The sequence below is a fragment of the Poecilia reticulata genome, linkage group LG19 (genome assembly GCF_000633615.1).
Source record: "Poecilia reticulata strain Guanapo linkage group LG19, Guppy_female_1.0+MT, whole genome shotgun sequence".
In the NCBI taxonomy this organism is placed as follows: Eukaryota; Metazoa; Chordata; class Actinopteri; order Cyprinodontiformes; family Poeciliidae; genus Poecilia; species Poecilia reticulata.
Genome location: NC_024349.1, coordinates 18,254,926 through 18,273,245, shown reverse-complemented (window position 1 = coordinate 18,273,245; position 18,320 = coordinate 18,254,926). Strand labels below are relative to the sequence as shown.

General features: G+C 38.8%; 1 protein-coding gene across 1 annotated transcript in view; it reads right to left on the bottom strand.

Annotated features, from left to right (window-relative positions):
* The window catches only part of rnf213b (ring finger protein 213b), a 36,499-nt gene extending 25,866 nt beyond the window's left edge, over positions 1–10,633 (bottom strand). The window contains exons 1-20 of the mRNA XM_008437512.1: positions 10,587–10,633; positions 9,545–9,690; positions 8,624–9,459; positions 8,390–8,548; positions 6,652–6,821; positions 6,279–6,562; positions 5,950–6,197; positions 5,599–5,805; positions 5,315–5,522; positions 5,182–5,237; positions 4,939–5,104; positions 4,717–4,860; positions 3,877–3,975; positions 3,665–3,793; positions 2,524–2,689; positions 2,250–2,417; positions 2,026–2,172; positions 1,312–1,943; positions 706–865; positions 386–603 (exon numbers count right to left, since the gene is read on the bottom strand). Of these exons, the coding sequence (XP_008435734.1) occupies positions 386–603; positions 706–865; positions 1,312–1,943; positions 2,026–2,172; positions 2,250–2,417; positions 2,524–2,689; positions 3,665–3,793; positions 3,877–3,975; positions 4,717–4,860; positions 4,939–5,104; positions 5,182–5,237; positions 5,315–5,522; positions 5,599–5,805; positions 5,950–6,197; positions 6,279–6,562; positions 6,652–6,821; positions 8,390–8,548; positions 8,624–9,459; positions 9,545–9,646 (4,299 nt within the window). The 5' untranslated portion in view covers positions 9,647–9,690; positions 10,587–10,633. The remainder of the gene's footprint in view (positions 1–385; positions 604–705; positions 866–1,311; positions 1,944–2,025; positions 2,173–2,249; positions 2,418–2,523; positions 2,690–3,664; positions 3,794–3,876; positions 3,976–4,716; positions 4,861–4,938; positions 5,105–5,181; positions 5,238–5,314; positions 5,523–5,598; positions 5,806–5,949; positions 6,198–6,278; positions 6,563–6,651; positions 6,822–8,389; positions 8,549–8,623; positions 9,460–9,544; positions 9,691–10,586) is intronic.
* Between the last annotated feature and the right edge of the window lie 7,687 nt (positions 10,634–18,320).

The window sequence follows — 18,320 nt, the reverse complement described above, 5'->3', positions numbered from 1 at the left end:
TGCAGCAAGTGGTTTCTGGATGGTAGATCGACAACAAAACACTTGTCTTTTCAAGCAACCATTGTACAAATTAGTTCAAAATAACCCTGGAGCTCGGCTTTGGTTGCTAGGTGATGGGCAGGGCTTTGGAGGGATTGCTAGGTAACTGTGCAGTGTCCGTCACATGTGACTTAACAATTTGAAAATTTTTTAAAACGGCTCATTTCACAGACACCAAACAACATGAACTTATTACCAGAAAACAACCGGGTGTGTTATGTTTTTCTTGTTGTTGTTTGTGAAGCAATTGTGCAATGAGAATTTTGCACAATGGACCCCTTTAGAAAAACAACAGACTTTACAAATTGCTAAAGAAAGTTAAGGTCTGTGAAGTGAAAATCAGTACCAGCTTGTCAGGGAGCTTCTCGTCTCTGCTCTGGGCGTCCCACACCTGCTGAGCACACGTCATGAACTCCTGGAAGCCGGTCTGAGGGAGGAGGGAGTAGAGCAGGGGGCCGTATCCCATCACCGCATCATGAAAGCAAGCCACCTGGTCAATCTCCGTATCGTTTTCTCCAGCAGATATCGAAGCTAGCTCGACATAAACTTTGACATCGCTCATCGCTGGAAAATGGGCACAACAGAGAGAAGCACCACTTATAGTTGCTTCTTTCAGGGCTAGTCTGAAAAATGTAAGAAATTGTGTTTATTATGGGGTCGACCTACTTCTGAGATTCTCTCTGACCCAGCTGATCAGAGGTTGGCTTTTCAGAAACTCTTCCAAACACGCAGTGTGTTCCTTGGTGACGGCGGAGAGCTGCTGCCTGGCATGAAACATGTCGTCAGTGAGAGACCCCAGGACCCGCTGCTTAAAGCTGTCTTCATCCTGAAGAGGAGACAACGATGAAAATGAGTCACTTAACTGCAAACCTCCATCTGTTGAATAAAGAAACTATACAAAATTACCATGGCTGACTTCATTTTATTGTAACAGATAGTTGTAAAACACTAAAACCAAACCATACACACCAAATAAGGCCTTGCATGTACAGTTTCATTAAACATTAAAACCATTAAAAACGTCACAGTAGAGTCAGCATATTTTTCTAGGATAAATGACGACAAAAGCAGCTCAGCCTTAAACCATAACCATAAAAACATGTTCACTAACATGCAGGATTTCAAAACATGATCTCAAATGTAAAAGATAGGAAATCTATTATACAAGGTTCCTACACATTCTTATTCAAGAAACCTTTCCTTTCCTGACTGAAAAAATATCAACAAAGCAAATTCACAGTTAAATGTCATGTGGAGCATTTAGATTGTTACCAGTTGCCTGAGGGAGCTAATTTCGTTGAAGTTTCCGGAAAGCCCCGTCCGCTCAGCGATTCTCAGGACCGCGCTGGCTGCAGCTGCTGCATCGTGCAGCTGTCTGTACTCCTGGATCTGAAGCAGCCTCGTCTTGACCCAGTCTTTCTCAGCCGTGACTCCTCCTGCCGTGGAGATGACCTCTGACATGAGACCCAGCTCAGTCTCCAGCAGCTTTCCATCACCCTGATCACCGGAGTCCTCTAGCATCTGGTCGAGCTTCCTGAACCTGATGTTTGCCTTAGCAATGCTGACTCCAAGCTGTGAGAACTCCTCCTGCAGGGGCGTCCAGATGCTCTCTGAGATCTGAATTAGAGTCAGCTGAACGGGAGGCGAGGCGGGGAATCTCGATGCTGCAACGGATGCTGCTTGTTTGACCCACGAGGAGAGAATCAGGTTGCTGCGATGCAGTCTGTGCATCTCTGAGGACATTTTCAAGACATTCATACTGATTTTGTACCACAGGACTGGAGGAGGACCAGTCTTCTGCAGCCTTTTTTGTGCATCAACGGCCTGAACAAGCACCAGTTTATTCAGACTCACAGCATGGAGGTCTGCGCTGTGCTGTGCTTCGAGAGTCGACACCTCAGGAACTGATGAATTACAAAAAACACAATGTCAAAAGTTTAATTAAAGATGACAATAACATACGAATGGTGAGTCTGATATACTGACCCGTGATGCTTTCTGTAACCTTCGCCAACATCTTTATCAGTGTATCTATCTCCTGTCTGCGCTGCATGAAAGCATTCAGGTCCTTCTCTCTCTGAGTCAAAACAACGTCAGCGTCAGCAGGAGCCGTCTCAGACTTGGTGTTCTTGTCTGCGGACGAGAGTTTTTCTGAATTAATATTCTGTTTGGGTGAAACTTTAACTTACTATTTACTGGCAGACGCTTACATTGCTGGTAAAGTCGCTTGAACTGCTCTCGGTATTTCAGACACATCTGCAACTGTCCCAGAGACACGCTTCCTTCAAGCAAGGACGCCACCAGAAGACGGACAGCTTCCACACAGCTGTGGACAACCTGTCCCGCCGTGTCGTCCACCTGGACTGACTTCCAAGTGCCTTAAAAACAAAACAACGAGGCTACTGTAAAAAACATGACGACGCAGAGCATAAAACTTTAACACAACGAGAAGAAAATGTTGTGCGATTCAAGTAAATGTCCCACAGTTAGAGAGCAGGAAGTTCACAGCTGACTGAGGATCCAGCAGCTGGAGCACCATGTTGTCTCTGAACCGGGCTGCAGACTCGACCACAACAGCAGACGTGACTCTAGGAGGAAGATCTTTCACCTTCGAGGTCAGAATTCTCATCAAGTCTCCTTCCTTTTCTCTCTGTGATCAGAATTAATATGACTTAATCACTGTTAAAGGTGCAGTTTCTAACTTTTAGAATAAATGTGTTTTTGTTTTTTTTGCATATTTGTTAAAACTGTCACTTTCTGGTGAGCTTCTCTTCCTCCCTCTGCTCCCAGTATGCAGAAATACACCGATTGAGTGCTGTCAATCACGTTTGTGTACACAACGCTCACACTCTCCCTGTTGCTCTCTGCTACGCTACAGCTGGTTCACCACAAAGGAGCCTGCAATGAACGCTAATGCTAGTTAGCATGGCCAACGATGAAGGTGGATAAACAGTTTTTCTGGAAGTTGTTTCTCCACCATTAGCACACTTAGCAGCATGTACACGAGGTTGATTGACAGAGCTAAGACCCTCCTCCTGCCTCTGATTGGTTGTTTCTGAGAAGGAGTGGTGTGTTTCTGCACATCACTATTCCAGCTCAGGTTGATCTTTTCATGGATCATCTGTCTCATATCATACTTTTACAACATAGTGGCAGTTTTAACAAATATGTAAGAAACAGATTTTTAAAATAAAAGTTACACACTGTGGTTTTAAATAGTGTTACGTAAACAGTCACTTTGTGCAGGGTACATGTAAATGTCTAAAAGCCCCAACACACCGGGCCTATGGTCTGTTTCACTTTCGGCCTTCAGGTGGAAAATAATTGATAATAAAACAAGAGCAAACAGTTTTAAATATAGTTTTTACCCAAAGAAAGTTACTGAACAGAATAACTGGCTGTTCTCCAATTTAGTGGGAAATGTGCAGCAAGTAAAAACTGTTGGGATGTGTGAATGCCGCTTATATTCTAATATTACTGGTAATTATTTGCCTGTATTATATAACTTTTAAAAGACCACATTCTGCTCTACTTTATTCAATATTTCTGTCCTTTTCCAAGGAAAAAAAGATTTGCAGCTCCACAAACTGAATAAATCACGATAAATCCCTATCCAGTTGTATACCTGACAGATGGTCTTGACGGCCGAGAGAAACATCTCGTGGAAACAGTTCTGGACAACATGGTGGCTTCTGCCCAAAGCAGCCGCAGGTGAATCCATGCACCAGATCAGCACTTTATCCTCATCGCTGACCTGCACAGAGAGACGTCTCAGGTGAGCAAATTGTTCTCATTTTAGATAGTAAAGAGCATTTTCCTCCCTGTGGACATGCTTACCTCATTTATCCTCTTCTTCAGATCTTTCTGAAGCCGTGTCGCCCAGCTGGAGGAAACGTCTTCAGAAAACCATTCGACCTTCAGCAGCGCGTCCCACAGCTGCTCAGTTAGCACAGAAATGATGGTTCAGATAAACAAAAACTGGCTCAGCAACATGAAAATGAGTTTACTCTAAAGATTAAACTGTATGAAAGCAGTTAAAAACGATGTAGTATTTTTACCCATTAATTTTATTTTGTCATAGAAATAAACACCTAAACTTTTTACAGTTTTTTAATGTTTAATTGGCGACATTAAAATCTTACTAATAAAGTATTGTTCTGTATATTGGACTAACTGCTTGCTAACTTCCAGACCCGGTTTCTGCCTGGTTTTCCATTAAAAAAGAAGAAAATGTATTTATTTTTGTGGAATGGATATTTTCATAATGGAAAATAATGAAAATGTTTTGATTTAGTAAAGATTATATTTTCAAGTGTACAAAAGGAAAAAAAGAGCAAAAATCAGACCTTTAAAGTTGTCAGTGCGATCAATATCCTGTCATTACTTTTAGTTGAAGTTATAAACGTCTGTCCCATTATCCGCCTGTTTTCTACATTTATTGATATTCAGGTGTTTTTGAGAATAGCCTGAAGTTGCATTATTAATTTATCCAGAAAGCATGAGCATAAGAAAAAAAGTATTTTGTTTGTTCATTTTAAAAAGAAGGAGCAGAAGCTTTGCAAGCCAGTCGATTATATCTGATCAGAGCCAATTTACAGTATTTAATATTCTAATTTCTAAATATTTAATTATAACAAAATAACATATCAGTACTGTAATTTTTTACCAGCTATATACCTCAAATTCTTTTGGATAGATGAGTGTTCTTGCAGATACAAGTGGTTTCTGCAGCAGTTCATCTCTCCACTCACTGATCCGCTCCTGCACAGCAAACAGCTTCTCCGCAACTTTCTGCCTGGACGCCTCTTCACCGTCTCTGGACTAAACCCAAACACAAAGGGAATTAATCACAGTCAAAAGATCGGCACTTAGGAGGAAATACAAGTAAAAGATGCATACCTCTCCTCTCAGCTTCATCTCAAGTATCTCAGCCAGTTTCAGCACCAGCTGGAGGGACAAAACCACCGTTTGGTACCACGGAACAATCCGGACAATCTCACATGTGCACTTCAGCACACTGATGCTGCTCTCAAACACTGCCTGCAGGCTCCCAGATTTAGCCAGTCTAATAAAAAAAACAAAAATAAATTTACACGCAGTCCAGCGTTATAAAACCTGAGGGTCTGATGAATATTTATGCACCTGTCCTTCTGTTTATCTGCCTCCATCAGGATGTGGCTCAAAGATTTATCAGCCAGCTGCATGCAAAGATTATCAAGGAAATGTTAGAAATATACAATTTTACCATCAAGGCTCAAATTTTATATTTTCTTACCTTCACATTTGCTTCACATTGATTGAGATCCAATTTATTTCGCAGTCGGTAGAACAGATTCTGGATCAGGTGTTCTACTCCGATTCCAGTCAGGCGGGAAAATTCAGGAAGATCATTAAACGGGATCAGAGCCAACCAGCTCGTCAAGAGCAGAGGCATCTCTGCTGCAGCTGCAGGCAAGTTTTTCTGGATCAGTGAGAGTATCGTCCTGCAACAGAGCAGAACATGTCAAAAGAGATCAAGAAAAGAAATACAGTCAACGTGGGTCTGACAAAAGGACTCACCTCCTTTTGTCAGGGTGGAACTGCACATTTTCTCTGAATCTGATAAAGCCGGTCTCTTTAAGTCCTGACCAGTCGTCCTCCTCAACATTTGGACCAACTTTAGTGGCATCAGCTCCCGGCTGTCTGAGCCTGAAGAGCAGAGGAGGGAGAAGGACGAGCTCCGCCACAACCTTCTGGACACAGAGGTTCATCAGACCCATCACCGTGCTGAGGGACGAAAAAATAGAATAAACAAAATTAGTTCACTAAGTAATAAAGCAAATATAGTAACATTTAAAATCTCTCCAAAAGTGTAAAAAGAAAAATATTACTGCTTTCCAAAAGTTGAAATATTACAAAAACAAAACCTACAACTGAGGATTTCCTAATGAAGTGCTCAGCTCCTCCAGGTTCTTTGTGTCCATCGCAGCCTCTGAGGTCACCAGAAGACACAACTCGGCCCAGCCTTTCACTCCGAGGTTGATGTTACAGTATCTTGTGACCATGAAGACAGACAGACCCAGAACCAGAGGACCGGAGTTCCTGCATTTTTCTGGCAATTTCTCTTTCGGCTCTCCTTTTAAAATCTGCACCAAAGTCTCTGAAATCAGCTCTGATGCCTGCAGATACAAACGTTTGTTACTGATGGCGTGTTAGAAGTACAAACTATAATATTTTAGGCTTTTTTCTGCAGAGCTGACCTTGACTAAAGGCGGTTTGGAATTGTCCTGGTATGAAATTCGACTTTGAGCTGTACTGAAACTCTGTGTAAAATACATCAACTGGTCAGACAACGTCTTAGTGCTTTGTTTGTCTGATGGAGTCCATTTCTGGAAGATGCGGCTCAGAAGAGTTGATGCTGAAGTCTGCCACAAGTTGGAAATTTCATCGCCTCTTGATTTCTTCAAACCGACCATCTGTAGGCCAGTTTTTAAAAAATTCTGTCCATCATCGCGGCAGATGAAGCCTTCATAAAGGTGCAGCTCTAGGTAAACACACACAGATCTATCATTATATGAGTCCACTAAAACCAACATGAAAGATTCATTTTGGTCACGTCAAGTTTTTGTTTACCTTTTATTTTGGGGTCCATTGGAATTTGAAAAGATCGATAGGCTGCTCCAATAACTTCCTTGTTTCGTTGTTTAACACCGTACCAGTATGTCAGCTGATAGCCTCTGGTCACTGCGTTTTTCTCAACAGAGAGCTGTGCTTCTACCAGGTAGCCTTCCTGCTTTATTCCACTGAACATAAAACATTTCAGGTTTCAGTTCAAGTTTTATTCCACAATCCCATGACACTGACATTGAAACATAATTATTATGTCTCTGCAAGTACTTAGTTTGCCATAAAAATAATACTTTGTCATCAGTTAAGTTTTCTTTCACTTGACAAAAGGTTGGAGACAACAAATAGTCAATATAAACAAATGTACCTGCAGTATGTGTATTTCTGGGGTAAGAAGAAAGTAAGTTTCTAGAACTCCACAATTCTTATCTGGTTGCTTTTAAGTATGCAAGCGGATGAGCAAATGATTTACAAAACAGGGAAGCTAAAGCCTGAACTTGCAACCTAAGTCAAGTCAAGTTTATTTGTGTAGCATATTTCAGCAACAAGGCAGCTCAAAGTGCTTTGCATCACAAAAACATCATACAATCCACAATAAGTATTACATTTTGTCAAATGCCATCAACAAAATCATCAAGTAAATACACTTTAAAGTTTGGTTGATTTGTCAATAGTTTTATGTGGTTCACAAGTTAACAAACAAGAAAGATTGCAGTGATTTTGATTGCAAAGCAGCTAAGTGCTCCTTAAAAAAGCAATAAAATCGCTCAGTCAAACTAGGAGGATTGACTGAACAAAAAGTCAGTCAGGTTTGACTTTTAGGTTTGACTTTTTGCCAAAAAACCTAAAAGCTGGGTATGCTGTGGTGGCGCAGGGGTTAAGCATAACCCATCTTCAACGTGGCCGTCACAGGTTCAATTCCGGGCCTGGTGACCTTTGCCGCATGTCTTTCCCCATCTCTCATTACCAACCTTCCTGTCAATTAACTATCAAATAAAGGCCATTACAGCCAATAAAACCTTTTAAAAAATACCTAAAAGCTGAAAAAGTGTAGATTAGCATTAAAGAATCTACAGAAAATACCTGTAATTATGGGGAAAACTGCAACTCTTAATCTGTAAATGTTACTGTTCATTTCAGCTGCAGAATGTAACTTTTATAAAAAAATATATATATTTTTGAATACATTTGCTGAACTATCACTATGTCGTGATAGTACAGATAATCGGTGGAAAAACTGAGCTCCTCTGCCTTCTCCCAGTGATAACAAAATTGACACGAGATTGTCAATCGCCTTCTTGTGTGGCACCGATCATCCTCACTCCCTCTTCTATCCCGCTCTGTGCTACGCTGCAGCTAGCCTATTGTGAATGTCAGGCTAGTTAGAATGGGCACCAATGACAGGAGCTAAATAGTTTTCCTGCTATGATAAGTTATTTCTCCACTACTGGCACATTTAGCAGCGAGTACATGAGGATGAATGACAGTGCTAAAACCCACCTCCTGGCTCTAATTGGTTGTTTTTGAGTGGTCTGTTTCTTCAGACGGCAATAGCAGCACAAGGAGGAGGTGAAGAAGCTGATCTTTTTACAGATTATCTGTCTTATAATAAACTGTCACAATATGGTGACAGTTTTAACAAATAAGAAAAAGACATATTCTTCAAAGAAGCTACATACTGCAGTTTTAATACTAGATCAAATTGGGTGAATTAGGTCTGTGCATCACTGAGAATAATACTCACACAAAATGTGTTATTTTAAAGGGCAAAAATCCTCCGCCTTCAAACATCATTAGGAGTGTGTCGTGTTCTGAGTTGAATCTGAACTTCTTGTCCAGAACAGCGTAGATGTGCAGTGTGAACATGGGAACTCCAGGAGGAGGCCTGACTGGGCTCCTATCCCTGTGAAGAAAAAAATATTTTTAATTTTTTAGGCTCAGCATCAAAAACGAACAAAGCTGCTGAATTCAGCCTCACCTCGTGCTTAGAGGTTGGTCAGCAGCTTTTTTTGAGGCTGTCAAACTGGACTGTTTCTCTCCTCCTGCCCCAGAGACGGCTGTGGCGTATGACTTTGGTTGGCCGTCTTTATCAGACTGAGATGTTGCTGCTTCAGCAGAAGATCCTCCAGGTTGATCGTTCTCATTTTTAGCCATTGACTCTGTTGTGCTGCCTTTCACTGGATCGTCTTTTGGCCCCGGAGCAGCGCTGCTTTGCTGCAGCTTGGGTTCAGTCTCTGCCGGGCCAGCGGTGGCCGGTTGAATCTCTTTACGCTGTGTGTCATCTTGCTTTGGAACGAGGAAGTCTGTCTGTGTTTCCTGGCTCTTCTGAAACACAACTGCAGTCTGTGTGAATCTATCTCTGCCTTTATGCTTCTTTGTTTGTGTCTGAGCTTCAACCATCTGAACATCTTTCTGGGGGGATTTTTCAGCATTTTCTTCTTTTTGCAAGTTTTGTCCAGCCTGGAGAGTCTGTTCTTTGACAAACAACCCTTCCTCAGTTTGGGTACTTGTGGTCTCACCTGCCTTATTTCCATCTTTTTCTGTACTTTTGGTTTTCACATCTGAGACGCTCTTTTTTCTCTCCTGGGGTTTTTCAACATTTTCTTCTTTTGGCAGGCTCTCCCCAGCCTGGAGAGACTCTTCTTTCACAGTCAAGCCTTCCTGGGTTTGGCTACTTGTGGTCTCAACAACCTCAATCTCATCTTTTTCTGCAATTTCACATTTTAAATTTGAGGCTGTCTTTTTTCTCCTCTGTCTTCTTTGTCTTCTTTTCTTTTCTTGAATATTCTTGGTGGGATTTACAGATTCGTGTTGCTGAAATATATATTTAAATGGTTTTAAATAGTTTTTATATGCAGAAAACTAACAGAATAAAAACATATTACATCTGCAGTTCTACCTCAGTTCTCCTTCGGGGTCTTTTGGTTGCGACATCATCATTTTTCCTGGATTTCTCCTCTGATTCAGCGGTGCTGTGGAGGTTTGCTGCCCCGTCCGCCATCTGTGGGGACGACTTTCCACGGACAGCCTCCCTTACTCTGATATCTACAGAAATAGCAATGGTAAAATGCTTCTATCTATTCATTATGGGTATGAAAATTACATCATTTCTGGTCCTTTAAGAACACATTTGAACCATCCTTTTCCAGACTCTTTTAAATATGACTTCAACATGCAGTTACTCACACTGACCAGAGAAATACCTTCTGGAGAAAATCTGGTCAGACGAGTTGGATAATGTTTGAACTGAGGAGGATCTTAAACCTAATCAAGCCTTATTTATGATGGAAGATATTTGATGATGGCCAATTTGTGATGGCATGATATGCATATACTTGCAAGTGCAATTATAACCCTACAGTTAACTAGATGAAATTCATAATTGTTTCTGATGTTGACTTCAGTTCACCGCAGTATTAAAAGTAGATTTATTACTTCCCTAAAAGTCAGAAAAGCTAATAACAAATGTTGTGTATATGCATGGTGAACTGTGATTCTGAATAAACTGTAATAAGATAATTTGGTTTTTAGGTTAGAGATTTAAGCCATAATTCAAAGTATTTGACAAACTCCATCACAGCTCTAAATGGAAAATATTTAAGATAATGTTTAAGACTTATTTTCCACCTATAATTAATGATAACCTTTCTTGAATAAAAGAAACAATAGATGACAATAAATTATTCCTACACATAATTTTACAGCGATATTACGAGTATCGAACCGCTTATAGGAAAATTACAAAAACTCCAGATTTTAAAGTTTGTTGTTTAAGCTAGCTAATTTACGCTAGTGTTGACTTTTCGTGACAATGGTACTTTTTAACACAACCTGACTTAGGATGTTAATCATCTATGCTGTCTGTCGTTTTATTAGTAATACAACCAAATCTGAGACAAAATTAAAAAAATATATCAGATTTAAAGTAATATATTGCTTACCTGTGCGTCTGACAGCCTGCAGGACGAGTATCAACAGAAATGCTCTGTGATCGTTTATTACAGACTCTAAAGTCAAGGGAGGGACAGTCCCCAAATGTGTCGTGTGTCCCACAAGCGGGTCGTTTTCTCTACCCGTCACTTAATAAGTTTACTTAAGATAAACTAGCTTAATATAACAACACTTGTTTACAACAAATAATACTAGTATATAGAAAAATTGAGCGATAATGCTTAGCTTTACGTGTTCTTCTGGTCCTATTTGATACGTAATTTTCTGACAGTCCCTAGAACACTTGAACGTCTCTTCAGTTTCGTTTCTGCTTTGGTCACATCGAAGAAGAAACTTAGGCTGTGTTTTGAAGTTTTCACTTTCGATTTTCGCAAGAAAAACTGATAAATTACCGGCTATTTTGCTTTACGGCATTGTCTATCAATTTTAAATTTTAAAACAATTAAAGTCGGATACAAATACAATTTAGAAAATTCTTAAAGAAAAAATATCAGAAACTAATATAGGCTATTTATTAACCAAAACAGACATCTGGGAATAGCCAGTTTACAACTTCTTAAAAGCATGCAATTTCCCCCAAATGTTATAAGAAAATGAAATAAAAACAGACAGAAAAAAGATATATGCCTCTTTTTAAGAAATACCACATTTTTAATGGGAAAGCGTCACATATTCGTCGAAGTAGGGGAACATAATTTATCCACTTCAAGAAAATAAGTAAGTAATGTACTCAAAAAATTTTCAAAATAAATCAAGATAAATCCACAGTATTAACGTTTTTTAATCTTATATCCGAGTATAAATTGACAATATTTCTAAATTTAAATTTATGCTGCATTTATGACACCCTATGAAATCATATAAGGTCACAAATTCTAAACAGTCTAATAAAACAGAAGTGATTATTTAACATTTTTTGTGAGGAAGAAATTACAACACAACATAATTTATCCCCCATAACTTGTGTTAAATGACAGTCTTTTCACATCAGGTACACATGTTAAAAATATTGCTCATTTTGAAGTTTATCCTCCAGACTGTGGATTTCAGAGTGATCACTGTGGTGAGATCTTAAAAGCAGTCTGGGGATTTTTGAAAAAAGATTATATCAACTTACGAGTCTGAATTTAGTCTGTTCAAAACATCTGCCAACTTCTCTAAGTCTGGTCACAGAAGCAAGTTCATCCAGAAAGCAGACCACAATATGCTAAAGGAAGCAGACTCTCATGTCAGATGATATGAAAGTGACTGTACAAGAAACTCTCAAAGAAAAACACAAAAACCTGACTGAAGTTTGCTAGACAGAAAGCAGACATCATGACCAGAATATACTCTTTGACCAGGTGGATGTAAAATTTAATTTTTGGGACACCAGAACAGACGCCATGTCTGATGTACTCTAATTACAGCGTTTAGAAAAACAACCTCATTCCAGCTGTGAAACAGGCGGTGGTGTCGCGGTTTGGAGATGTTTCGCTGCAGTACTTGACCAACTCACCATCTGAATGAATTCTACCATTAATCAGGGGACGAAGATAATATGAGAGGAAAGAACAAATTAAAAAAGATGGATGACTTGAAATCCCCAAACATCTCGGAGCTGATGACGAGGAGCAGGGTAAACTTTCCTCAGACCTCAATAAATTTCACTCAGAAGGAGTAGGGTGAAGTTAGCCCTTTTGTTGACTTGTTAAAGAAGCGAAGCAGCATTCATCTTTGCAGTTCACCTGTAATAAAATCATATAAAAAATAAAATTACAGATCAATCTGTGAATATTTGTTTATAAAGGACAGAATAATTAATGCAATACAGAAGCAAAACTACAAAAACTCTAAGAAAACTTTCTCATTGGTAAACTACACCTCTGAAGTGAACATTTTGATGTCATCATTGCTGTGAGCCAACGGGTTTCTGGATTCTGCGAACTACGACCCTGCTCCTCCTCCCAGTGGGTCGGCCTGCTCCTTTTGCTGCACCCTCCTCTCTTGTCCACCATCTGGGCGTTTGCAGATCTTTGCTTTGTGCTGCAGGTTTTCTTCCGGACCGAGCACCGTCCACGAAAGACTCGACGTCTTCGAACCTGGCAGTGAGCTCGACGAGACGCTCCTTCAGGGAGTTGAACTCTTTGTAGAGATCTCCCAGAGCTTCTGACAGCGGCTGGATCCTGCAGGAATGCAAACAGATGTATCCCTTTAGACACAGTTAAAGTAAAATCTACCTCCGCTTAGAGATTACAAACAAATGAAAAGACCAATAAAATATTGCCAAGTTAAACTTAAACAGACAGCTATAAAATATTTGGACGATTTTCCCACACATTGCTGCCAAAACAACATTACAACCCAAAAGAGTGGATCTCTACATTTGAACTCTGGCATTGAGTGAATGTTATGGTTTAAAGAGGGAACAGATCCCAGATGGTTTTCTTAGAAATCTGGAACTTTTCTTTGGACTTCAGCTTTTTTTGTGAAAAAGAAAAGTGGATGTGTTAAACCTAATTTAAAAAAATCTGTTTATAGCAGATGAAGAGTTTGTGACAAATACTGCCAAGCAGATCAACCACTGTGTGTGGGAAGTAAATCTTAAAATCTTCTGAAAATGGGTAAAACAATTATTGTGATAGCTTGATATTCATAAAAAAAATTAATAATTAAATTATGTATCAGAGTTTGGTGGATAACAAACAAGGAACATGATTAAAAAGAGGCTTTGAAAAGCAACTTAAAGTCCCTCAGAAAGCCTGGAGAACTTTTGATCAAAACTAAAAGATCAGAAGAAAATATGCTAGTTTGGAAGGAAAATACTCATAAACAAGAACTGAACTTGAAGTAGGCACAGAGCCTGGAGCTTCCTGACCTTCCGTAGTCGGGCAGCACAGTGTTGTGGTCATGCAGCAGCAGATCTTTGACCTGTGTCATGATGGCGTATTTCCAGTTGTCTAGAACCAGCGTGAGGTTTGCACATCCTTTGCTGTTCATCTTCTCAGCTGCAGGTCAGCAAATCAAATAGAGAAATTTTATTGAACTATTTGTATTAGTGTCTCAGAAATAAAACTCAAACAGCAGAAGTGCTCTGAATGTTTTTAACTTTTTTTTAATACAAAATACAGGTAGAGTAGCAGCAGTTCTATAGATTATTTAGAAACTCTGAAATACAGTTAAACTTGTCTACAAAAACGTGTTTGACCTATTAAGCAAATATAGGAAATATATATATATTTTGTTATTGTAAATAAGTTGCGGAAAACTGTCTTATGTTCATCTCAAGATAAAACGTTTATAACTTGCATTAGATTCTCCCAAAATGCACTTAAAAACTATTTGCGAAATAATAATAAAATATAACAGAAAAAAATAGAAGCAGAATAAAGTAAAATTAAAACAAAAGTAACAACAAATGACCTACTCATGCTGTCGGGCACTGGAAGTGTTTTTAAAAGAAACCTACAAACAGAAACTAGTTCCTTAATTTCATAACTCAGTAAAAGTTCGGACCGAGATGAGAAATAAGATTTAAGGCATCATAGTTAAGACAGAAATATTTACCCCACTGGCAGATTTAAAGTTACTTTCATTCAGCCAAAAAGTAAATTTTTTGTGGTGAATGAGACAGGCATCTCTCAAAAACAAACATCAGAACATCAAAAAGTAAAAAAGAACATTAAAATGTGATTTTTGTGGGCTTTACAGCAATAAAACTTGTTTACCAGCTTATTGCATGTTTCACTAATATTTCAATGATTTATCTTTGCCATCACCCTAACTTAGCTCCCTCCATTGATTCCTTTTTAGATTCAAGTTGCCACTCTAAAACATTACTTCAAACCATAATAAACAATTACAGGCTCAAGCGTATTAAACAACAGTCCATATAATTATCAATGACATCAAAATGTTTACAACCAATCATAGCGAATATTTGAAAAATAGGACTTAATCTGTAAAAATATGCAATAGTTTGCTTCTTTTCTGTCATCTGTGTTAGCAGATTATGGACTTGCCTTCATCGCCGTGATCCAGTCCTGGTTTCTGTTTCTGAGCGACTGCCATAGTTACAGACAAAACCAGCAAAACTCCAGCCGACTTCATTCCTGTTCAAAACAAAACTTCCTTCAGTGTCTGATCATTAAAGCATCAGCCTGGAGATTAAAACTCACTGGAACGACGCCGTGGTCATAAAGAAAACACCTGTTTTATATCTGGGACAGAGGGAGGACCTTCAGTCTCCTCCCCTCCATCAGGACGAGCTTCATGTGGGGGTTTCTGGTGGAAGCGTTTGAAGTTTCAGGTTAACATTCCTGTTCTTCATCTGCTGCACATCTGCAGATCAATTATAATAAACATTCTAAGAGTCAAACGCAGCAAACTGATCCTCTGTCCCATTTCGACTGAGAATTTAGCATTAGACGTTTGATTCATTAGAAAACAAATAGATTGTGTTTAATAGATGTTGACTTTTAGAGAACTTGACACACAGGCAGTGATTTACTGCTGTGGTAGTTCTGCTTTAAAGCTTTTCTTCTGGTGAATGAATTCCTGGCTGCAGGAATTTGCTCCCATTCAGACAAAACAGCAACATGACGACTGACAGCAGACGACGAACGATGAGGAGCCAACAATTCAATCAGAATCAAGCCAGTTGAACCTGGACGAAACACGGTCAGTGATTCATTGATATTTTCTTAAACGGCGTGTTAAATCGGCAAGAAACTCACTGGCAAAAAACCCCAAAACAAGTTAAGGAACTGATTTAGATATAATATGGTAGCAAACCAGTGATGATACATAGTAAGAGTATTCCATTCCCTTTAACTTTTTGCATTTTATCATGTTGTAACGTCCAACTTCAATGTGTTTCTTTTTTTTCCATTTTATATGCAGGAACAAACACAAAGTAGAGAATTACTGTAAACGTACACAATCACTGTAAAGAAAATTATACTTTCCCAAAATAAGATTAGAAAGGTTTGGTCCCCTTTATTCTGATACCAGCTGCCTTCATAACTCAACCAAATAGTAAGTAACAGTAAGACGGGTAAATGGAGATAAATACAGTTCAGTTCTGGTAGCAAACCAGTGGAGGTTACAAAAGACTCGAGGTAAAGATTTACCTTCCAGCAGGACGACGACCGTAAACATGCGGTCAGAGCTGCAGAGGAACGGTTTGGATCAGATGTGTCCAAACATCCATGTGTCTCTGCTCCAGCCGAATAACTTCCTCATTATGTCATCAACCTCTGCAGATGCCTGCTAATGTGCAGCAGAGCATCTAAAATATGCGGGACATTGACTCTTCTGGACTAGAGTCAGCCAGCCCTGGTTAAGATCGAAGCATATAATGCGTTAGAATGGCCCAGTCAAAGTCCAGAACAAAGCCCAATTGAGGATACGGAGCAAAGTTTGAAAAGAAGCTGAATATTTGTGGGAAAACACTTTTTAAAATACCATCCATAAAATAGATCAGTGGCTATAAAATGGCAAATGTTGAATCCTTGCCATGTTTCTAAAGAATAAAGTATCTATATTGTTTTAGTGGAGTACAGGGAAGTCAAAGGGAAGAAGTATTTTCTAGGACAGAACTGGAAACAAAGGGTAGAAGCTTGTAAATTCCCTGACAAATATTTTGTTAGGTAACATTTTTATCATCACCATATGATATGCGGTGTTTATGTGTATATTGCTGGACATTAATCTATTACCATTCCAACAATTAGAATGTGTAGTTTAATAAATGCAGTTTGTGTTTTCAAAGCAAATACAGTAATATTTCTTTTAGGTTCATTTGAGACAAGAAAGAAACAAGAAAGAGTTTGATGCACTCTGATGTAGTACCAGTTTCCCCCAGTTGTATTATAAGCCTGGCAGCCCACCAGGCTTAGCATTGATTATTTATTTAAGTTTTTTTTTAATGTTTGCATTTTTTAAGACTTTATTGTTGATGTTAAGATATTAATCTTCCAATAACACGTAATAATCAAGTGATATTTTCAAGTTTCCTGTCAACTTTAAACATTTTTTAACTCAAAAACACGACGGACCGCTGGATGAATGACTGCCCTAGCACCCAACCACCAGGTTTAGCAAGTTTCCTGAGAAAAACCTTGATTAACTTAGAGACACATAACCAACTATAAATGTACTGATTTCAACAACAGAAACCTCTTTTAAACTGTTATTTTCCAAGTTGTATATGTTTGTATTAAAATAAATGAATTATGATAAATTGGGACGCATTTAAACGGATTTGCTTTTACACTTTTGTTCTTCCTCAACAAGAATGAAGAAAACAGAAAAGATGAACGACACTCCTGATTGTGTTCTTTGTTTATTTTATTGTTTTGCTTCAAATCCAAGTCAACAGCGTACAACTTTCAGGGTCCTCGGTCAGCTCAGAGGAAAGTGAGGACGGGCTGCCGCTCCAAGAGCTTGCTTGCTCAGCAAACAGCCCCCAGATTAATACAAAAGGAAAAAGGTCAAAGCCGCCCCTTAGTGTGACATCAGAGCAATCACACCAAATTAAATCCACACGAGGGGGCAAAAGGAGCAAAAAAGCATCAAACTAATCTAAAATTATAAGTATTCTCTTAATTGACGAGGGCAAGTTTACAGAGAAGCCCACATCTGATAAATTAGTAACCATGAGCCGCTCGTGACTTGCCCTCTGGACTAGAGAGAGGCTCACTGAAAACTCTCCCAGTTTGGATCATCACTGGAGTGACGCAGCACACGTTCACGAACGAAAACCAAACTAACCTGAAAATCGTTGAGAGAAAAAAGGGACCGAGTGAGATTCTGGATGCTTCTGCTAGTTTAACACTGCTGTGATCTGATTGTTTGTCGGTAAATAATCCATCTAATCTTTTTATGTTATTTTACAGAGGCACTTTTTAACTCCACGCGTATCGTTTACCCTTTAAATGGCTTTAAAGAACAGATGAACACCAAAATGTTGAAGTTTAGCTGAATGTGAGCCTGAAACGCTCAGAGCACCTGTGGCCAACTTTAAACAAAAAAAAAAGAAAATCATCTCACTCATATTGGTCCCAAAGTTATTAGTCTTGTAGGAAATAGAAACCAATTTCAATCGACCCAAATGCCCAAACTGAATATGTTAAAAAGAGTTAGCCATGATATTTTAAAAAGAAAATTAGTCTGTCCGATGAATTTGCTTTTAATCTGACGTTCACTACTAAAACACAAAATGTTACCAAGTATTTCTGGTCTAGTTTCTAGTGCAAATATCTCAGTAAATGTAAAATAAAATAAAACTAACTTACAAGTAACTTTTCAGCACAATATCGGAGTTTGTCTTAAGTAAATAATGCTTTAATATTCATGAAAAAGTACTAGTTATGTGACAGTGGAACAAATCATTTTGACTTATAATATGGAAAAATGTTATTTCTCTTACAACTAGCACTTTTTAATCAACATTAAGGAATTGTTGACTGGAAACAAGCTCATATTTTGTGCTGAGAAGTTACTCATTAGTTTTATGTTATTTCAAGTGTACTAAGGTGTTTGCACTAGAAACTAGATCAAAACTACTTGGTAAGATTGTGTGTTTTTGCAGCGTTTAATTTGTTGCACTTTCTCAATCAGATACTTAAATATGTCTGAACAGGAGAAGCAAAAGTAGATTAAATAAACCCACCATCTAAACATTTGCTTTACCTGGTAGAGGTTAAAATGTCAGCTGATGAAAAGTTTAGGTTTTCTTTAGA